We start from the raw sequence: 23077 nt of genomic DNA, 5'->3' as shown, positions 1-23077 counted from the left end.
TCTGCATCTAAAAAACTTGGTTTTCTCTTTTGCTCTCGGCATTACTTTTCTTCTAAACAGCTGCTCACTCTGTATAAATCGCAAATCTGCCCTGCCATGGAATATTGTTCCCACAACTGGGGTGGTGGTGCCCCCAAACCCTCTCTCAGGCTCCTTGATTCCATTCAGAAGAGGGCAGTTAGGTTAATTAATGATTCATCTCTAACAGAGTCTCTCCACTCGCTTTCTCATAGACATACTGTTTCTGCTGCATGCCTCTTCCACAGATACTTCCATGGGCACTGTTCTTCTGAATTTGCTTCTATAATTCCCGCTCTCTCTTTCAAAACAGTCCGAACACATGCCGCCACTAGCCAACATCCATTTACTGTCCAACTTCAAACCCACAGAACCAACTTTTCATCTTCCTCATTTATTCATTCAACTGCCGTTTTCTGGAACAACCTTCCTTTCTTCATACGTATTTCCTGAAAATTACAATCTACAGAAGTTCAAGTCCAATGTCAACAAATATCTTCTTTCGTCTTCTCAATCTCCAACCCAAACACGGTACTAAGTACTATAGTTCTAATACCGCTCGTGTTTGGGGTTCACATTAAAAAAAAAAAAAAAAAATGCGGACAGGTAGTGTAGATGTTTAAACATAACTAAATTTGCAGTATCAATATGTATATTTTTGTTTTTAGAATAACTGTATTATTAATAATTTTTTCTCAGAATATTTATTATTGCAATAAAGGTTTGATTTAAAACATGAATTCAAGTAATTACTTGCTTTTTCCTTGCTTTATTGCACCTAATTTGGGAGGTTCAGCTTTATTCATCTAACCAGACTGTTTCATGGGGGGGGTTATATAATGGAATGAGATATTTCTTGGGCTTGATTAACTGGAGAAACTACTGTGTGGTGTTAGATAAAAAATGTGTGGTGTTAGATAAAAATATTTTATGGGAAATATTCAAGGGATTGATTCTCAAAGCCACAAATTCATCCCAATGGTCAAGTTCCATAAACACAAGATGCTAATAGCAGTTATTGAGGTTAAGAGTTTTACTGAGCAAAAGAAACAAGCATGGGAAAGTTATAGATAATCACATGATTCCACGTTGTATAAACATTATAAAAAGAATTTGTAACAAAGTCATTTTCAGGGTAACGTAGCAAAAGCTGATTATGAAAAAGCATTAGCAAAGAGAGCTAAGAATGGAGATAGGCGTTCTTCTCATACATAAATATGAAAATATTTTGATGACTAAATGCACAATGCATAATATGTAATGGGTTGAAATTAACTATATAATACCGGTGTAAATACACCATAGTTTACCCATAAATTTAACTACATTAGTAGCGTAACGGCATCATTTTATTTTATCTCATATTGTGGCCACCTTCACAACGAGATACCAGGTATTGCACTACTTCGAATAAATAGTGCTTCTCTAGTAGAGGAGACTACTGTTATTTATTCTCAGTGGGCACCACCTGATGGAGAAAATTGAGTATACTGAGTTATGCAAAGCCATTAGAAAGAGACTCAGAGAGGACATAAGAAAATTTAACACAGGAAAAGTAGAACAAGCATTAAGGGAAAACAAAGAATTTAAATCACCAGTCATGAGCAGTAATGCAGAAAGACAAATGATAGTGAAACTGAAGAAAGCGATGGTGTACTTATGAATAGCAGATAAGGCATAATTCGAACAGCAGAAGACTACATAAAGAGTTATACAAGGAGCGAGGGAATGATGCTAGCAGTGGGGAAGATGGATTGCAAATTAGTAACACATAAAACATACCTGATGAGGTAGAACATGTGTTGAAGAAAATGAAGGATCAGAAAGCTCCGGGGGAAGATGAAGTTACAGTAGAATTTTTAAAATTGGGAGGAAGAGACATGACACAAAAACTGGCAAGACTTCACAAAATACGTTAGAAAGGTGTGGTACCTAAGGAGTGGAATAATGCAGTCATAGATTTGCTGCAAAAGAAAGGAGATAAAGCAGAAATTGGAAACTATAGACCAATTAGCTTGTTATCCCACATCTACAAGTTATTTACTAGGGTCATTACTAACAGATTAGAAAGAATACTTGATGAGAATCAACCAAAAGAGCAAGCTGGCTTTAGGACATGATTCTCAACTATGGATCACCTTCACGTAATGTCACAGCTAATGGAGAAGGCAAATGAATATAAAACACCATTATGCCTGGCATTTGTGGATTATGAAAAGGCATTTGACTCCATACAGCATAAGGCAATGTTTCGGGCACTGGAAAGACAAGGCATAGATACCCCAAGGAGACACAATATCTCCGAAGTTGTTTACTGCTGCCCTTGAGGAAGCTTTCAGAAGATTAGACTGGTCGCAGAAAGGAGTCAATGTGAATGGAGAGTACCTAAACCATTTACGATTTGCAGATGACATTGTGGTCATAAGCCACGATCCCAAAGCATTAGAGGAAAATCTTAATCAGTTATGCAGAGTTAGTAAGGATTTTGGACTAAACATGAATATGGCTCAAACAAAAGTAATGATGAACAATTATGCCACAGAAAGGGATATAATGATTGAAGGAGCAGTAATTGAAAAGGTGGAGTCATATACTTATCTGGGACACATCATTAGCTGTAATAATGATAAATGGATGGAAGTAAAGAGAAGAATAAATTTTGGATGGATAGCATTCAGGAAGTTATAGTCACATACTGAAGAGCAATATCCCAGTTTGTCTGAAACGTAAAATAATGAACCAATGTGTACTCCCCACCATGACTTATGGAAGTGAAACTTGGGCACTCACCAAAAGAATGGAAGAGAAGCTGAGAACTACACAGTGAAGAATGGAACGAATTATATTGGGAATCAGACTGTTACATTAGAAGAGAAACACATGGATTAGGCAGCAAACTCAAGTAAAAGGACATTCTTATCAAAACTAAAGAACTAAAATGGTCTTGGGCAGGACACATAGCTCGAAGACATGATGACAGATGGACTAAGGAAATAACAGAAGGGTACTGAAGAGGAGCTAAGAGAAAACCTGGAAGACAACAACGGAGATGAACAGATTAAATTCATGATTTTGTGGGTAGTAAATGGATGGCCATTGCACAAAACAAAAGGAACTGGAAAGTTTCTGGAGAGGCCTTCATCCTGCAGTGGATTGAAAATGGCTGATGATGATGATGGGCACCACCACCTAGACGTGTTTCAGAGCTTGTTGGCTCACTCATCGGTGGGCAGGCAGGTATCCTGATAATGCAGACATGCCATCACGGTTGCGAAGTTTATACCTATCTCTCATTGTGGAATTAACTCTCATTATATCTCTGATATTTTGGAATTAATTCTGGGCCCACTCACCAATGAGTGAGCCAACAAGCTCCGAAACGAGTCTGTGTGTGTTGGTGGTGCCCACTGAGAATAAATAACAGTAGTCTCCTCTACTAGAGAAGCATTATTTATTCGAAGTAGTGCAATACCTAGTATCTTGTTGTGAAGATAGCCACAATATGAGATAAAATCAAATGATGTCGTTACACTACTTATGTAGTTAAACTATGGTGTGTTTACACTGATATTATATAGTAAATATGAAAAAGAAGATTAAATGAGATACAGTTATACCTTCCTGTTGGCAATTTCTTTATTATTATTTATTATTTTTTTTTCAGTGATATTTGAACATGCACTATATGAATGAAACCCCTCATTATGTAGCTGGTGTACAAAACATTTATTGCTGTGCTTATTCCATCAGTGTGTAAAATTTGCAGGAGTTTGAAGAAAATTTTTAAAGAAAATATAAAAGGGTGATATTGTTGTACACGTTAGCACCAATGATATTAAGAGTAGGAGATCTGTAGATTTACTTAACAAGTACAGGTCAATGTTGAAAAAAAGTTGAGTTAGTGTTAAATTTGAAAGTGTCTGCAATTCTGTCCAGACATGATAGGAGGGAGTATATGATGAGTGCCTTGTCAATCAGTTCGGCCCTGGAGGGATTCTGCAAGGCTCATGGGGAAGAATTTTTTCATTATGGTCTGTGCTTGTTAACAGGAGAGACTGCTTCTACAGGGATGGGTACACTTAAATAGAAAAGGTGCAAGAGTGTTTGCTGATGCTATCGAGGCAGTGTTAGGTGGATCAGAAAACTGCTAGCTTGTGGGGGGGGGATTCATAGACCAAAAGGTTAAAAGTAGCCACAGGCAGAGGGTAAAGTGATTCTTGCACTACTTCAATTAGAATGAGCAGTGGCCTGTAGCGACGGGTGCTGTGGGTTTCAGGAACTTATTGCAGTCGTCATGAAATAAATAAATACATGGGATGTGTTAGGGTAACTAAGAATAGGAATACTTGCATGTACACAAATGCTAGAAGTATAGTAAATAAATTTTATGAATTTGAAGTGTTGGTCAAGACATCAAAGGCAGATATTGTTGGGATATCAGAGATGTGGTGTCACACAGATATTGGGAATACAGAATTTGAATTTGGGGAGTGCAGTATGTACAGAAAGGATAGACGGGATAGGAAGGGAGGAGGGGTTATGCTGATAATTAAGAAAAACATAAAATCAAAGGAAGTGCATCCAGTTGACATAGATGTACAGTGAAATGTTAAGTCAGTTTGGTGTGTAAGCACTGAGAAAGAAAAAATAAGAGTAGGATTGTGTTTATAGGCCTAATGGCTTGAATGAGTACAACAAACAGTTGTACAGAAAAATAGAGTAGTCTAGCAAATCGGAATGTCTTATAATGGGGGATTTTAACTTCCCAGATATTGACTGGAACTTGTGCTTGCGTTACACGCACACTAGCAGGACTTTTGTGGATTTATTGGATGATTGTTTTCTGAAGCAGCATGTTCAGGAGGCAACCAGAGAAGGTAATACTCTTGACCTGGTTATCAGCAGCAATCATTTGTGTATTAAGAATTTGCAGATAAAGGAACCAATAAGTGGCAGTGATCACAGTGTACTGATGTAGGATTTACTTAAAGATATAATTACCATCAGGGGTAAAGGAAAGGGTTTTTGCTTCCGTAAAGGTGACTACAGTGGTCTCGGACAGTTTTTAAATTCTGTACAGTGGGACCAACTAATGATGTCATCAACAGCAAATTCTAAGTGGGAGGCATTCAAAGAATTAATCGTGGAAGCTACTAGACTTTTCATACCTATTAAGAAATATTGTTCAAGGTTTAGGCCTAAATGGTTGTCAAATGAACTAATGTGACTCATGGCAGAGAAGAAAATTGCATGGGATGCATATAAATTATCAGGTGACACAGAAGCCTGTGGTAGATTTAAGCTAGTCTGTAATCAAGTCGCAAAGAATTAGGCAAGCGAAGGCAGATTGATGCTAAGAAAAACAGCAAGGACTTCTTTACTTATATAAACTCTAAAAGAAAGGGGATGAATCTGATTGGTCCACTTGATATCGATGGTTCGACTGTTGATGATCCTGCTCATATTAAGGTTCGAAAATGACAGAAGGTTATCAAATTGTAGCAGGGTGCTTAATGATTTTGTAATAACTGAGAGCAAAGTGGAGAAGAAATTGTTGAAGTTAAACATAAGAAAGGCACCTGGGGTGGATGAGATCTATCCAGTTATATTAAAGGAGGCGGCAAAGGAAGTAAGCAAAACCTTAGCCATAATTATGAGAGCATCCTTGGCTCAGGGGGAGGTCCCCACAGACTGGAGATGTGTAAATGTGTCCCCAATTCACAAAGGGGGATCGAAGGGTGACACGAGGGAGTAATTACAGACCAGTTAGTTTAATTCTGTTCCAGGTAAAATAATGGAGTCACTGGTTAAAGGAGCATTGCAGGATCATCTACACAAGACTACAATAATAGTTCACACACAGCATGGGTTTGTTAAGAGAAAGTCTTGTCAGACAAATTCGATTGGATATTATGATGTGATTACAAAGGAACTGGATGCAAAAAATAATTTTGATATCATATACTTGGATTTCAGGAAAGCTTTTGACACTGATGCTCATGGAAGACTACTGTACAAATTGGAGCAGAATGGTATTAATGGTAAGTTGCGACAATGGAGAAAAGGGTTGTTGAGTGGAAGAAGACAGCGGGTAGTAATCAATGGATGCTGCTGCTCTTCGTGGACTGATGTTATTAGTGGAGTTGACTGATGACGGTATATCAGGCTTAGTGTCGAAGTTTGTAGATGATACAAAGGTTGGTAGGGTTGTTAATGACAGTAATGGCTGTGTGCTACTGCAACGCGATCTAGAAAATTTGGGCAAATGGGCTAAGAAGTGGAAACTGAAGTTTAACCTTGACAAATGCAAAGTACTGCATATGGGTAGAAGTAACCCCAGAGGGACGTACTAACTGTGTGGTATTAAGGTGGTAGAAAAAAACCTGGGAGTAATTGTACAGTCAGAAATGAAGTTTTCTGAGCAATGCAGACAGGCTGCCAGGGCAGGTCATGGGGTTTTGTAAATGATATACAGGAATTTTGCTAGCAGGGAAAAGGAGGTGATTATCCCTTTGTATAAGGTAATGGCCAGGCCATGCCTTGATTACTGCATACAGGTCTAGAGGCCTCATTTTAGGAAAGATGTAGATCTGCTCAAGCATGTACAGAGAAGAACAATAAGATTGGTGATGGGAATGAAGAGATCCTCTTACCAAGAGAGGCTTAAGTTCTGGAAATTGCAGCGGCTGGATACTAGGCACCTGCGAGGTGATCTCATTGAGGTGTATAAGGCCTTGAATGAGTTGAGCACGCTGATTTCTGATGGGATTCTTCCACTTGCTCAGATTATGAACCTAAGGGGGCATAAATTCAAATCGAGGAAAGACAGTTTTAGAATAGATGTGCAGAAATTTGCCTTTTTTTGCAGGTGGTTAATTCCTGGAAGAAATTTGTGGGTGGTTAATTGCTGGAACAAACTTCCAACTGTCGTTGTGGAACTTAATATTTTAAATAAATTCAAGGAGGAACTGGACAAACTTTTAGAAAGAATGGTTGTGCGAATTTTTTTTTTTTTTTTTGGATGATGCTACATGAGCTCATACGCTTTCTTTCTTTCATCACATGCCTGTATTAATATTACTATTACTAAAATTTAAAAAAGTGAAAAAAAAATCTTACTCAGCAATGTAAAGAAAACAAAAAATCAAGTTTAGAAACTAAAACGGACATAATAAAAAGAGCAGAAGCTGGTAAGAAGAAAAGTGCTGCACAACATTTTGCATTTTCACAATCAGCTTTGAAGGTAATTTTAAACCTATCAGATAAAATTAAAGCATCCATGCAAAATCATGTGAATATTAGTGCAAGTAAGTAGTGTTATAGAAAACATAGAGATGTTCACTGTTTGGTTAGATGATATGGCACAAAACCACATGCTGGTCAGTCATTTGGGAATACAGCACAAAGCATTAAATTTATTTAATCATCTAAGGGACCAGGAAGACAAAGTAACCAATAAGAAATTCATAGCTTCCTATGGACAGTTCGAAAAATTTTAAAAATGTGCCAAACTAGCGTTCACAATAAGGACAGAACTGCAAATGGTAATATCCAGGACAAGTCACAGCAGAATTTACTACACTACTAGAAATTCTAGTAGAACAAAGTGGATACCCTCTCAATTTAATATTCAATGTGGATGAAACAGGGTTGTTTAGGAAGTGGTTCCTTTCTAAAACTTATTTTCCAAGATGAAAGAATTGCTACAGCCTTTAAAGCAGATAAAGTTCATTTGGTCCTCCAGTTTGGTGAAAAGCAACAGGAGAATTGAAACTTAACCCTTGTGACATGCTTTGAATCAGTGCCGGATTAAAGCCAACTGATGCTCTAAGCATAGCCCAACAATTGTGCCCCCTCGATCTCGGCTTCTCCATTGCTTAACTTACAAGACATTAAGACTCAGTAAGTGCTGAACATGACACTTATTCAGTTTTCTTCCAGGCAAGACCCCACAACTATCTCTATATATATAACGCTTAGGTATGCTGCCCAAATTTTCCAACTGCTAATTGTTCTTTATTAATTTTTGTACTAACGTTTTTCGACTGAAGAAAGGCAACCTATTCCTGAAAGCTATCGATGTATGTTTATTTTAACTGTTTATTTTATGTCTTCAATTTTAATAAACCGTTTTAAGTTTTAAGAAATGTAAAAATGGCTGAACAGTGTGTAAGAACTTTGAGAAAATGTAGAAGAAATACTACTGAAACATTAGAGGAGAGATCTAATAGACTAAGAGACCGAAAGGAGACTCTATGACTACGAAGACTAAAAAAAAAAAACATCAAAGAAAGAGGAGCAAGATTGGAAATGAGAAGATAGGCAAAATGCCATAGGACTAATCAAATAGATTTTAATAGAAGTATCAGATGCGAATAATCAGCAAGCTGTAATTAATGTGGAAGAGCATGACATAGGAAATATGTGTTACAACTGTGAGTATTGCAATGCAAGATATTGGGGACATGAGTTAAACACATCAAATAAATACACTAAATGCTGTCATGATGGAAAGGTTTCACTTGACCTTTCCCTTGGTTTCACTTGTAGTTAAGCAAATAACTACAGAGAGCATATATGAGAGTACAACTCAGCAAGGCACCTCAGTAGCCAGGTGGGCATGAGCAGCAGTGCGTAGCACACGCTTCTTGATTAGACTGGGGTTCGAGCCTGTGACCACCAGATGCGGAAAGGTCAGGGAATGACCACTGCATATCCCCGGAGCAATATGGCCTTAGTTGCTAATGCTCCTAAAAAAAAAAAAAAAAACAATAAATAACAACTCAGCAATGCCGTTCGCATCAATGAGTGCAGAGATTAAATCACTGCCTGGAAATGGTCCATACTGTTTTAGAATACACTGTCAGATTTACCATTTGGTCTCACGCTGTATCCAAATGTGGCAAATAAGCCGGGATATGGACAACTATATTTCAAGTTCTGCTGAAGCAACAGCAAAATGCCTTAAAAAACAATCAAAGCAAGGGTGTATGGTTGAAGTAATGCAACAATTGGATGAGATGCTGCGACAAGTTAACCCATTTGCTGAGTCATATAAACAAATGCATCAAATAGCCCATGCCAATCCAACAATGAATGTGCAATGGCATTTATACAGACGTAGATAAGAGATGATATAATGCACATACATCCAAAATGGAGATTGCTGCAATATTTGTTGGAGAAGGTGGGAAACCTGTAAATAGAGACATATGCTTATATCCAACAGGTGACTCCTGTAGAATTATATCACTGCTAAACAAGAATGGTGAAGACTGAAGGATATAGATTAAACTATTTATACCATAATCAGAAAGATGGCGTATGTTACACTGAGTATAACTAGTATTAAATAAAAACTTTGGGTTTTTTATATTTTTATTTATTTAATGAAAACACTAAATAACAGTAAAAAATATAAGCAAAGATTTACGTATAGGTTTATATTTATTTACTTTTTAAAACGTTTTCTTCTAGATTTTTTAATTGCAAAGTCTTTGATCAAGTCCTCAAAACTAATTTGGCATAGCAAATCTGCTTCTATACTTAGCAGAGGCAAGGCATCCAATCTGTCTTGTTGCATAGCTGTTCTCTTTGGATTTTTAATGTGCTTGAGTTGAGAAAATGAATGCTCAGCTGTGCAATTTGTAACCATTAATGTTAAAAAAATACGCAAAGCAATATCTACATTTGGAAATGCACAATCAGTTTTGTCTATTACAATTATTTTATAAAGTTTAGCCTGACTGAATTTGGTTTTTACACTTTTTGTTGTACTGAACTTATGGTGCACATATGTGCTAAACTGCTGCAGCTCAGCAGAGAGATTATTGTCCAAGTCTTCTGGGTAAGCATCAATTAGTTTTTGAGAGCAGTGAGAGTACCTTTCAGTTTCAACAGATGAAGTGATATTATTTGGCACATCACTTAGAAAGGAAAATCTGTGTACACCTCTCCTCTTTTTCTCATTTCAGTTTCTAGTTCGTCGATAATTGTACATGTTGGCACCAATGACATTAAGAGTAGGAGATCTGCAGATTTACTTTAACGGTCAATGTTGAAAAAAAAGTCGTGAGTTAGTGTTAGATTTGAAAGTGTCTGCAATTCTGCCCAGACACGATAGGAGGGAGTATACGATGAGAGCCTTGTCAATCAATTCGGACCTGGAGGGATTGTGCAAGGCTCATGGGATAGAATTTTTTTTATCTCTGGTATTTAGATCTACTTCTAGTGCATCTCTGTCATTGGGTACTTTTTTATGATACATTTGCAAGTTTGAACGGCTTTGTAATCAACATCTGGTAGTATTTCCTTTACAAGTACTTCAAATATTTCAGCATCATCTAATGACTCATACAGATCTGCACATGTTTTTAAGTTCACATCTTCACTTTGCAGAACTTGACTTGCTTTATGAAACTTTTGAAAAATCTCATTCTACATGATCAACGTGAAAACAAATTCTACCTCTTGTATCTTATTTGCAATATTGTCTGCTTCTGTTCTAGTGTCTCCCTTTTGTGACTGGTTTTCAGCTGAACACTCTAAAGCTTCCCATATCTTAAAAAACACTTCAAAATTGCTGCTGTTGCCATTGCATATGCCTCCCATCCGGTATTAGAGAGAGAGGAATTTTAACACATGTTCATTTTCAGGACAAGCTTTAAGAATTTTCCACCTTGAGGCTAAAAAAATATATATAGAGCAAATGCACTGTAGAGAAAAAATTAACTGCCACTTAACAGCAGTCAGCAGCACTTCGGCCTACTAGATTTAGTGAATGGGCTACACAGGGCACATATATGGCAAACTTATTTTCTTCTAAAATCTTTTGCTGCATCGCCTAATAACCACCAGACATGTTAGCAGTATTGTTGTAGGACTGACTCTTGCAGTTTGAAAAATTTAGTTTGCAAACTTCACATAAGTACCTGATTTGCCATTTCCTCACCGATATTAGCATTAGTAGAGGCATATGATGCAAGAAAGCAAGCTTATGCAGCATCAGCCAAAAAAAAAGAAAAAAAAAACCACTTCCACTTCACCCCTCCATTCGTTCGAAATACCTGTCCAGCTGAGCTACTCTTGCAGCCCGTCTGCACTGCTTAGAGAACTTCATATCTGCCTGCACAATTACCCCCAGGTCCTTTTCATTCTCTACCACTGTGAGTGTAGTACCACAGAGTTGATACGTTGCTCTGGGGTTGATGTTTCCCATATGTAGTACTTTACATTTGTCAATGTTAAACTTCGTTTGCCACCTCTCAGCCCATCTGCTCAACCTTTACAGATCCTGTTGCAGCAGCATAGTGTTAGTAGTGTCCTTGACAACCCTGCCAACCTTTGTATCGTCTGCAAACTTGGACATTAAGCTTGATATACCATCATCAATATCATTTATATCATTTATTACTGTACCCATATCCACAGCAGGTCTCCAAGGTGAACAGCCTCTAGTCGATAGAATAATGTAAGTAAGGGAAGATGGATCCGTAACCTCGGGACAAGGGTTGGCTCTGAGGTACTGGGCCAGTCGGGTATGGTTTTTCAGTTCCAAAAAGGTTTAAAAAAAACATTCGATAGGCTGCCCATCTTTTAAGTATCGAAGTACAACACTTAATAGATCTGTTGTTGAATCAACTGACATGGTTGATTCAACAACAGATCTATTGGAATGAGCAGCAGCCTGGAAAATAAGATGCAGGATATTTCAGAGACTGCTGGGAATCATTGGGGTACAAGTAAACACATGGGTTGTGTTAGGGTGGCTAAGAGGAAGAGCAGGTGCATGTATACTTGCGTGTACACCAATGCTAGGAGTCTAGTAAATAAATTTGATGAATTTGAGGTATTGCTCAAAACATCAAAGGCAGATATTGTTGGGATTTCAGAGACTTGGTGACACACAGATATAAGGAATGCAGAACTGGAATTTGGGGAGTACAATGTCTACAGAAAGGATAGACAGGATAGGAAGGGAGGAGGGGTTATGCTATTAGTTAAGAAACACATAAAATCCAAGGAAGTGAAGCCAGTCGACATCGCTGGACAGTGCAGTGTCGAGTCAGTTTGGTGTGACATAAGCATTGGGAGATCAAAATTGAGAGTAGGAGTGTGCTATAGGTCTAATGACTCTGATGAGTATAATAAGAAACTGTACAGAGAAATAGTGGGCCAGTAAATCAGAGAGTCTTATTATGGGGGATTTTAATTTCCCAGATATTGACTGGAATTTGGGGGCTGGTCACTCACACACTAGCAAGGCTTTTGTGGATTTATTGGATGATTGTTTTCTACATCAGCATGTTCGGGAGGCAACTAGAGGGAGTAATACTCTTGATTTGCTTATCAGTAGTGATTCTTCATGCATTAACAATCTGCAGATAAATGAACCACTAGGTGGCAGTGATCACAGTGTTCTGAAGTGGGATTTACTCAAAGAGGTAACTACCATTAGGAGTAAAGGGAAGGGGTATTGCTTTCGTAAAGGCGACTACAGTGGACTGAGACAGTATTTAAATTCTATACAGTGGGATCAACTGATGATGTTACCAACAGCAAATTCAAAATGGGAAGCATTCAAAGAACTTATCTTGGAAGCTACTAGGCTTTACATACCAACTAAGAAATATTGTTCAAGGTTTAGGCCTAAATGGATGTCAGATGAACTAATGAGGCATATGGCAGAGAAGATAAATGCATGGGTACATACAAATTAACACGTGACACAGAAGCCTATGATAGATACAAGTTGATCTGTAACCAAGTTACAAAGGAGGCTAGGCAGGCAAAGGCAGATTATGAGAAATCCTTGGCAAAGGATGCAAAGAAAAACAGCAAAGAGTTCTTTACTTATGTAAACTCTAGAAGGAAGGGGAATGAATCAGATTGGTCCACTTGATATCGATGGGTCAACTGTTGATGATCCTGCTCAGGTAGCTAACAAACTAAATGAATATTTTGCATCGACATTCACACATGAAGAGTTATTCAGCGAGGGGAATGCCAGAGGTGTATTCAACTCTGGCAGTAAGCTAGAGAATCTTGTAATAACTGAGAGTAAAGTGGAGGAGAAATTTTTGAAGATAAACACAAGAAAGGCACCTGGGATGGATGGAATCTATCCAGTTATATTAAAGGAGGCAGCAATGGAAGTAAGCAAACCCTTAGCCATAATTATGAGAGCTTCCTTGGACTCAGGGGAGGTACCCATGGACTGGAGATGTGCAAATGTGACCCCAATTCACAAAGCAGGATCAAAGGCTGACACATGTAATTATAGACCTGTGAGTTTAACTTCTGTTCCCGGAAAATTAATGGAGGCACTGGTTAAAGAAGCACTGCAGGATCATCTAGACAAGACTTCAGTTATAGCTCAAACACAGCATGGTTTTGTTAAGGGGAAGTCTTGCCTGACCAATTTGATTGGATACTATGATGCAGTCACAAAAGAACTGGATGCAGGGAATAACTTTGATATTATATACTTGGATCTTAGAAAGGCTTTTGATACTGTTGCACATGGAAGACTGCTGCACAAAGTGGAGCAGTGTGGCATTGGAGGCAAATTGCTGCTATGGATAAAGGGGGGGTTGAGGGTGAGAAGACAGAGAGTGGTAATCAATGGACACTGCTCATCGTGGACTAATGTTATTAGTGGAGTCCCTCAGGGTTCAGTATTGGGTCCTTTATTGTTTTCTGTATTTATAAATGATATTGATGATGGTATATCAAGCTTAATGTCCAAGTTTGCAGACGATACGAAGGTTGGCAGGGTTGTCAAGGACACTACTGACACTATGCTGCTGCAACAGGATCTAGAAAGGTTGACAGATGGGCTGAGAGGTGGCAAATGAAGTTTAGCATTGACAAATGTAAAGTACTACATATGGGAAACAGCAACCCCAGAGCAACGTATCAACTCTGTGGTACTACACTGACAGTGGTAGAGAATGAAAGGGACCTGGGGGTGGTTGTGCAGGCAGATATGAAGTTCTCTGAGCAGTGCAGAGTAGCTCTGCACTGCTCAGAGAACTTCATAGAGAACATGGGCTGCAAGAGTAGCTCATGGTGTATTGTCAATGATATATAGGAATTTTTCTAGCAGGGATAAGGAGGTGATTATTCCCTTGTATAAGGCAATGGTCAGGCCACACCTAGAGTACTGTATACAGGCCTGGAGACCTCATTTCAAGAAGGATGTAGAGCTGCTGGAACGAGTACAGAGAAGAGCAACAAGAATAGTGAATGGAACAAAGGGGTGCTCTTACGAAGAAAGGCTTAAGTTTTGCGAATTACAGTGTCTGGAGACTAGGCAGCAGCGAGGTGATCTGATAGAGGTGTACAAAGCCTTGAATGGTTTGAGCATGCTCAGTGCTGATGGGATTCTTCCTCTTGCTCAGAATAATCACCTGAGAGGGCATAAATTCAAATTGAGGAAAGACAGATGTAGGATAGATGTGCGGAAATTTGCCTTTAGCCAGCGCGTGGTTGGTAGGTGGAACAGACTTCCATCCCTTGTCGTGGAAGTTGATAGCCTAAATAAGTTTAAGGCTCGGCTGGACAGGTATTTCGAACGAACAGAGGGGTGAAGTGGAAGTGGTTATTTTTGATTTATTTATTTTACTTTAATTTTTTTGGCTGATGCTGCATAAGCTTTCTTTCTTGCATCAAATGCCTCTACTAATGCTAAAATGCTAACCAGAAGAATTTACTTCATCAACAATGAACACGTGGACCTTCTGAGCCATTAGTGCAATGAGCCCCTCACAGGTGGTTTTGGATAGATAAGGATTTCCTTTTCCAGAATTTCAATATTTCGAAATGTGCCCTGCTAAAAATGGATAAAACTGATTTATGAGCTCAAGCAGCCCTAGAAAAATTCTCATTCTGCAGCTAACCAAAATTTTCAACTGTTCCTCGAAAAGCAAGGTAACATTCAGCTAACGTATGAATAACAGCTATGACACGTTCCAAGACATGTTCACAGTAATTGCACTCTTCTTTAATTTGTTTTTCCAACTCTTGTCTGCAAGTTAGTATGTTAGCATAGAATCTCGCCGAGCCGCTATGTTAGCATAGAGTCTTGTCATAGTCAGATACAGTACAAGTAGCTTCTGATGGCAGAGATCATCTGGTTTGATTTGGAAATCAGGTTGTGTAACTTTTGAAATTAGTCAGCTTTGTAGTCTTGGTCACTAAATCTTAAGCCTTTTCTTTATTCTTTTTAGCCAGTTTTCCCTTTTTTGCACTACTTAATTGAACACATTTCATCTTGGGTCTGAAAATTACAGAAGAATACACGTTAAAAAATACACATGAAACTCATGAAAGCTACTATTTTAAATTTGTAATAAATACACTAATTGAGAGTGGATTTTGTTTAAGCTTCAATATCACGACAATAGTGATCATTTTTGTAAGAAAATTTTTTTTAACAATGAGGAGAAAAATCGAATATGCAGGTAAGAACAATTACAAAAAATCAGCTAAAGTAGCGTTTATCAGTGAAAGAGCTAAGTTGGCATGATAGCTAGGGAAAAAAAATGTGATGTCCCCTTTCTCTTGGTGCCCTAAGCACATGCTTATTTTGCTTATTGATTAATCTGGCACTGCTTTGAATGATGAAAGGTTTTCTTAAATGTAATTTATCCTGATTTAGAAATCCACCAGAAAAGCTTGGATAACTTCGATTTGTCAGTATAACCAAGGTGTTATAGCCACATGTCAGGTCTTCTTTCTGCAGTACACTTTTAGCCAGTTAATTGAAGCTAATGACAACAGTCAGTCAAAGAATTGTGTAATAATTATAACTTAATGAAAGCAATAAGCAATATGAGTGATGCCTAGGAAGAAGTAATAGGCCATTGTCTTAATGCTGTTTGGAAGGAGGTATAGCCCGAATTGTACAAGAATAGATAGGTTAGAATCTGATGTATCCAATATTAAAGAGGACATTGTGCAAATGGCACAGGCTGTTAACTTCCAAGAGGTTGGTGTAGACAACATTCAAGAATTATTGGATAACAATGGTTGAGCCACTAACAAATGAAGAACTACAAGCATTGATGGAGCAACAAGTAGTAGAAGAAACTGTAGATTCTACAGAAAGTGATGAAGAAATTTCTCTAGGATCATTAGCAAAAAAGATTTTATCTGATTGCCTAAATGAGATAAATTATCCATTAGAAATGCTTGTTGAAAACAATCCCAATTTTGCGTGAAGTTGTGTAGTGAAGTGAAATGTATGCATTAACTTGTTATAATGAGACATTACATAAGAAATTACAGAATATAAAGAAATTGACACTAGATTTCATTTTTGAAAAAAGTTTAAAATGTAAACAAATAATAGATTCAAGATTCTACATTTATTTGTTTAATTATTTAAAATTTTGCTTTTAAGTGTGTTTTATTATTTTTTATTTAATTCTCAAGTACACACGTGTATCATTTATTTAGAATAAAAAGTTTTCTTGAAATATGTTTATTTTTCAATATGGAAACATATCCCTATTCTTGTTATTTTATATTTACCTCTGATAATGAAGTTTTGTTAATGAAGCGATATTCTGGAACACATCTGCTTTGTTAAGTGAGTTATGACTGTATTTTCTATAACTGGTCAGAGTGGAAGGTCCATAGAAGCCACAGCAGAAATGGCTGATGGATATTTCTGCTGGGGCTTCTATGGTGAATGGATATTTCTGGTCAATGGATATTTCTCAATGATATTTACAGACAAAAGCAAGCTCAAAGTTCTGGGGAATGTTAAAATTGAGTCAGAAAATAAGTGATATAATGATCTTAGAGAAGTATTTGTTAGGTAAGCTACCAAGGTTAAAGGAAGGCAAACCTTGGGAGGAGGTATATTCAGTTATAATTAAAAAGACAGCATGTGAGTATATCAAAAATTGGCACTAAGGTTCCCCCCCCCCCCAAACTTAACTTTTACAGTAAGAGGTTACAATAGTAAACAGTAAAATATTGTTTTAAATAAATTCAGCCTGTGCACAATGGATTAGAAATAATTTTTTATGCCTATCTGTCGGCGCTGTTATAATGTGGTTTGCCTACTCAGAGACTAATAGGCATTTTTTACCAGATAATTTCTGGAACACAAAAAGTGCTGTAACTTGGAAACAAAATTTTCAGGCATATGTTTATATAAACTCCTCCCCTCCCTTATTTTCAGTTCCTGAATTGATCCTGATACAGTCCACGTGTTATGAAACATCCTGTATGTATTTTACGTATAAGTTGTATCTATAGATAGTATAGTAATAATAACAATATTCCTTTATTTGCAAATATTATTAGTTATGTAAAATATGTACAGTACATATTCTATACATATTTGTTGGTCTCAGAGTGCAAATATTCATATTTGTACCCTTACACCACCAAAACAATAGACTTTTGGCTCTTTTGGAGATGGAAAAACATTGATTTCTCATAAGTATCATTTAAAGTTGTCAGAGAATGTATCAAAAAATGAATGTATCAACAGTATCAAACGCTTTCCTTACATCATAGCATCCAATCAAATTGGTTAGACAAGACTTCCCCTTAACAAACCCATACTGTCTGAGCTATAACTGAAGTCTTGTCTAGATGATCCTGCAATGCTTCTTTAACCAGTGCCTCCATTGATTTCCCTGGAAGAGAAGTTAAACTAACAGGTCTGTAATTATCTGTGTCTCCCTTTGATCCTCCTTTGTGGATTGGGGTCACATTTGCACATCTCCAGTCCATGGGTACCTCTCCTGAGTGCAAGGAAACTCTCATAATTATGGCTTACTTCCTTTGCTGCCTCCGTTAATATAACTGGATAGATTCCATCCACCCTAGGTGCTTTTCTTATGTTTATCTTCAACAATTTCTCCTCCACTTTACTCTCAGTTATTACAAGATTATATAGCTTACTGCTAGAGTTTAATACACCTCTGGCATTCCCCTCCCTGAACTCCTCATGTGTGAATTTCGATGCAAAATATTCATTTAGTTTGTTAGCTACCTAAGCAGGATCATCAATAATTGAACCATCGATATCAAGTGGACCAATCTGATTCATCCCCTTCCTTCTAGAGTTTACGTAAGAAAAGAACTCTTTGCCATTTTTCTTTGCATCCTTTGCCAAAGATTTCTTGTAATCTGCCTTTGCCTGCCTAACCTCCTTTGTGACTTGGGTACAGACCAGCTTACAGAATAGCTGGTTGTCTGTACAGTACAATAGTAGAAACCTCTGTTATACCATAAACTATAAATACTTATATATATATATATATATATATATATATGCACAGTATGTGTGGGTGATGCTCTAGTTTCTGGGTTGGTTTGGGTGTTCCAAATTATTCATATTTGTATAATTCATATTCCTTTGCAGCATTAAATAAGGCATATAAGGAATAATATAGGCTTGCCAGTTGTTCATTGAATGTTGAAATACTAACTTATCAGGTTTAATAATAAACCTGTGATAATGTTTTTTTAATGTTTAGTTATTTATTTATTATGATTATTTTTTTATAGAGCTCATCCAGTCACTCAAAGTGGCTCATTTCCTCCTACAGCCTGACAAGCTGAGGAGGTTGAGTGGAAAGTGTTGCCCTCCCAAGGATAGAGGAGGATTGTTGTCATGGTGTATTCAGATATCAAAGCTGAGGAAAGTCGGATGGAAAACAGAGAAGCAGAAATGGCACCGGCACCGATGGAAGGAGTAGAGGAGGTTGCTGCTGACCCAGTAACTGTACTATATCCATTCACTCACCAGGTGGGAGGACATACACAGATCATGTTGCTGGATCCTGGCACTATTTGTAAGCCTCTTATCCAAAGAGAGCTTCATTTCTACCTCAACATTCCTCGTGATATGAAACATTTCACTCCCCGTTATAAAGGTGAGGCATTAGTTAATAATTTTTCACCTAAAATGTGATGCCATTTGGTGAGTTTGATACTGTGTCCTAAAACCATACTGACATTTGTGTGGGTTCTATTTCATTAATTATCATTGCATTGAAATGCAGTAGAGAGTGAATTCAACTATCTTATCCTCTCATTTCTGTTTGAAATTGGGCCAGTTTTAGAATTTTTTATTTTTTTATTATTATTATTATTATTATTATTGTATATCTCTAAATACTTTGTCACTTTCACTTTGATATTAGCAATATCATTACCTTATTTTCCTGATAATGTTTAAATAATCGTACACTTTGAGCAGAAGCTAGACTTTGTTACTTCGTTCGTGTTTTAATTATCTCTGCAATTCAGATTGTCAGTATGGTATGTATCTGTGTGTATGTAAGTTGTCCGCATGTGTGTGTGTGTGTGTGTGTGTGTGTGTGCCTATGTTAGTTTATATGCATGTGTGCAATTAGTTGCTGTTATTCATCAAATATTCAGATATATTTCTCCAATTTTGGGCTTATTGCATGCTTCCTAGGGCACTACAGGGGGTCCGAAGCACTAAGGTTCTACTCTGGTTGGGCCAGTGAAGTGTAGGTCATGCCATAGTGGCGGATGGAGCTACTGCCACTGCTGTCTCAGAACCTTTTGCAAATTACATTTTGGCCCATGGAGAGGTGTTATATACATTGGTGAGGTTGTAAGTGTGATTTCTTTACACTACACAGGTGATAGGACATTTTATTCTTCCTTTTTTCTCATTTTTTCTTGTTTCCCCCTCTCCCCCCCTCCTCTCTCTCTCTCTCTCTCTCTCTCTCTCTCTCTCTCTCTCTCTCTCTCTCTCTCTCATGCCTGTTACTTAAGTTTTCAGTAGATATTTTTTTTTTCTTGTAGAAAAGATAAGACTAATCAAATACAATAATAATTATTTCTTAATAAGCATGCAAAATTAAATTCACAAATTATTGTATTGAACTAATCATAAATTTTTGTATTGTCATTCATATTTATATTTTGATATTGCATATAATGCCATTTACATCCACATAGTATATAGTTGTTTTCACACATTGAATCAAGAGTGGTGTAATTTTAAGTTGTTTTTGAAGTTATTTCCATTTTTGAAAATGATTTAAGTTTCCATACATGTTTTATCATTGTTATTTATTATTGTTATTTCAGGTTAAATCATTCATAGTCTTATTAACTTTTATTGTTATTTATATGTTTATAAGCAATGTTTATGGAAAACCAATTGAATCCTTCAAAAAATAGTTTAATGTCTGCATTCATCAGTGGCAGTCAAGGCAACTATAAAATCATATATTATAGTATCAGTGAAGTGTAGCAATTAATGATTTCAATGAGCAGTGTTATACTGCAGTTTAACAATGTATGTAAAATAATCAGTAAATTGCAATATTGCTGCAAAGGAACTGAAGTGAAACTGACTATTGCTACATAAATATAGGCATATATATGCATATGAAAAATATTATTATTACATATTGTCGTTTTATAATCTTGCAATATTTATTTATAAATTATAAAATGTAAATTTCATTTGCAAAATGACTAGAAGCTTAAAAAGGTTTCTGGCCTAAATATATTTTCCATTCAGCTTATGAAATTTTCAAGTTTGGAGGGAACAAAGTGCATATACCAGTTTCTAGAAGCTGTAGAACCAAACTTATACAGATTTCAGTTTTTTCTGAACAAAAATTGTTTTATTTTCCTGGAAACCTTTTAAATGTAGATCCTTCTGTTTTTAGCATATCCACAGTATAATTTTGTAAATTGGCCATTGTACACATTGCAGCTGAACAACTATACTTCTTTTATAACATCTAATCAAACAAACTTACTGAGAACCAATATTCAATAAGCTGTGCTTTTACGGACTTTTTTCTAATTACTCTTATTTATATGTATATATCTAATACTTGTAACTGAAATAGAGATATAAATAATTTATTATTATTATTTATTTTATTTAATTTCATTTTATTTCTAGTATTATATAGAGAACAAAAAAGATTATATTCATTTAATTGAAAGGAATATTTGTGTATATGTCACTCTAAATTATAAAAATAATTACAGTTTAATACTTTATAATTATCACTTCAGCCAATAAATGTTTAAGCAACTTTCAGATTTTTGTAAAAAGTTGTAGGTGTTGAATGTTTTTATTAAAAACTATTTGCTTACATTATTTATTCAGTAAAGTTAAAGAAATAATGTTCTATGTTAGAATTTCATGATTTTGGCTTTAAATTTTGAATTACATTTTAATTTAAACTTTTAATTATAATAATATTGTAGCATAACAAGTGTGTGTGTTTTTGTTTTTTTTTTAATACAAATATAAATTTAAAACTTGGATCAGAACATCCTAGATTGATTAGTTGTTATTTAGATCTTTATGTAGTTGTTTTTGATTATTGCAGTACTAAGATTTACCATTTTGTTTTTCAGACAATAGCATGGATAATAAGGATTTGTATTCATCATATACATTTTTGAATTTAAAAATTACAGAAGTTAGTTTTGTTTTTGCTTTCTGTAAAGAAGGGACATGTTTGGCATTTTGTATGAAATGTGTAGTTTAAATTTAGATTTTTTCAAATTTTTTGTGTAAAATATTATTCATATAAAAAGATGTAAATTTTCTTTAGGATATTACAAGGATTTTGTTTTATATGAAACTTTAATACATGTCTTCTTTTGTGTTCGAATGTGTGTTTGTGTATATGTAAATGATTATGTTGTAGGTGCTTCATGTGTAGTTTGCATACATGCATACTTTTGTATAAACGTTATCTTGCATTCACTATCTAGAAAATTTAATCCAAATTTTAAAGAAATATGAGGATTTCACCCCCCCTCCCCCGAGCCTCACTTAAAAGGTATTTTAGGGCTTACTTCATTAATTGTTGTTACTGTTAGAGACATGCATTATCTTCACCATAAATTTGACTGTTGTAGGAGTCATCCAGGTGCACTGGGTAGATGATAGTCCTATCCTGTACCACCCACTGAAAAGTTCCAAAGACCAGAGTATTGTTGTAGAAGAGAAGCATAAAGAACGATGTAGAAGACGATATGGAAGTAAACAGCAACTCAAGTATGTATTAAAAATTAATGTATTACAGATATGATTAAAAAACAGATATGATTAACAAACAAACTGGTGTTATTTATATATATGTGCGTATGTGTGTGTATGTTACTGTAAAAGCCCAAAATCTGGTAGATCCTAGGATTTACCAATTTGCATTAATGAAAGTCTGAAAGTTGTTAAGTAAAGTGATATTTTTTTAGGAGAGTTGTCTTCACAAATTTTAGTATAAGTATAGAAACATAAACAGATATGATTTAATATTTTATTTGTGATTGCATGGTAAGCACTTTTTTAATTACATATCATGTTAGCGATCTGCAAAAAGTATTCACAGTATGATTGTATAAATGGCAGTAACCAGGGTTTCCCCTATATGCCGCTGGTGTGTCTGTAAGGGCATAGCGCCAAGGCCGGCAAGTGTGTGTGTTCTGTTGAGTGTTGTGTGCTGGCACCTGCCATTTTGCAGCCAGGGGGCAAGGAACACCTGGTTCTCTGCCCCCTGACTCCCATCCCAAACCACATGGAGGCAGCCCAGCACTACTACCTAAAAACTTACTGAGGTATTCAGACAAGGTAGAAACCTCAAGGTAAATAAGGAAAGGAAAAGTTTATAGAAGAAGAAGTATGAGAACTGGTAGGGAAGGAAAGAGGATAGAATGAAAGGGGATGAAGGAGGAGGAGATATCCCCTGAAACAGAAAAGAAGGTTTAAACAGAGTAGAGAAACAAGTTAGAAGAATACTAGTAAAGAATTTACACTGTAACAAAATTAAATTCTGCATTATTTACAATTATTGCCATTAGGTGCAAGTTAGCAACCTAGAACAAACAATATCTAATGATAAACATACACATTTCGTGCATATTAACAAGTGTTATACTCTTGTAACACCCTGAATCATCCTTGTATGAATCACCACTTAATATTCTATTACAATCATCATGGTGAACGAACCAATTGTACAGCATTGTATAAGCATTGACAATCATTTAATTGCACAAACTCAAGCTCACCACCCTGATC

General features: G+C 36.3%; 1 protein-coding gene across 1 annotated transcript in view; it reads left to right on the top strand.

The window, feature by feature from the left end:
• The window catches only part of LOC150091187 (inositol hexakisphosphate kinase 3-like), a 192666-nt gene that overhangs the window by 77150 nt on the left and 92439 nt on the right, over nucleotides 1–23077 (top strand). Inside the window, exons 2-3 of the mRNA XM_090389206.1 lie at nucleotides 18553–18920; nucleotides 21919–22057. Of these exons, the coding sequence (XP_090245332.1) occupies nucleotides 18659–18920; nucleotides 21919–22057 (401 nt within the window). The 5' untranslated portion in view covers nucleotides 18553–18658. The remainder of the gene's footprint in view (nucleotides 1–18552; nucleotides 18921–21918; nucleotides 22058–23077) is intronic.

This window comes from Mastigoproctus giganteus, chromosome 1 (assembly GCF_048544385.1).
Source record: "Mastigoproctus giganteus isolate SK-2022 chromosome 1, ASM4854438v1, whole genome shotgun sequence".
NCBI lineage: Eukaryota > Metazoa > Arthropoda > Arachnida > Uropygi > Thelyphonidae > Mastigoproctus > Mastigoproctus giganteus.
Note: the sequence above shows the minus strand (reverse complement) of the source record. Positions and strands in the feature narration are given on the sequence as shown.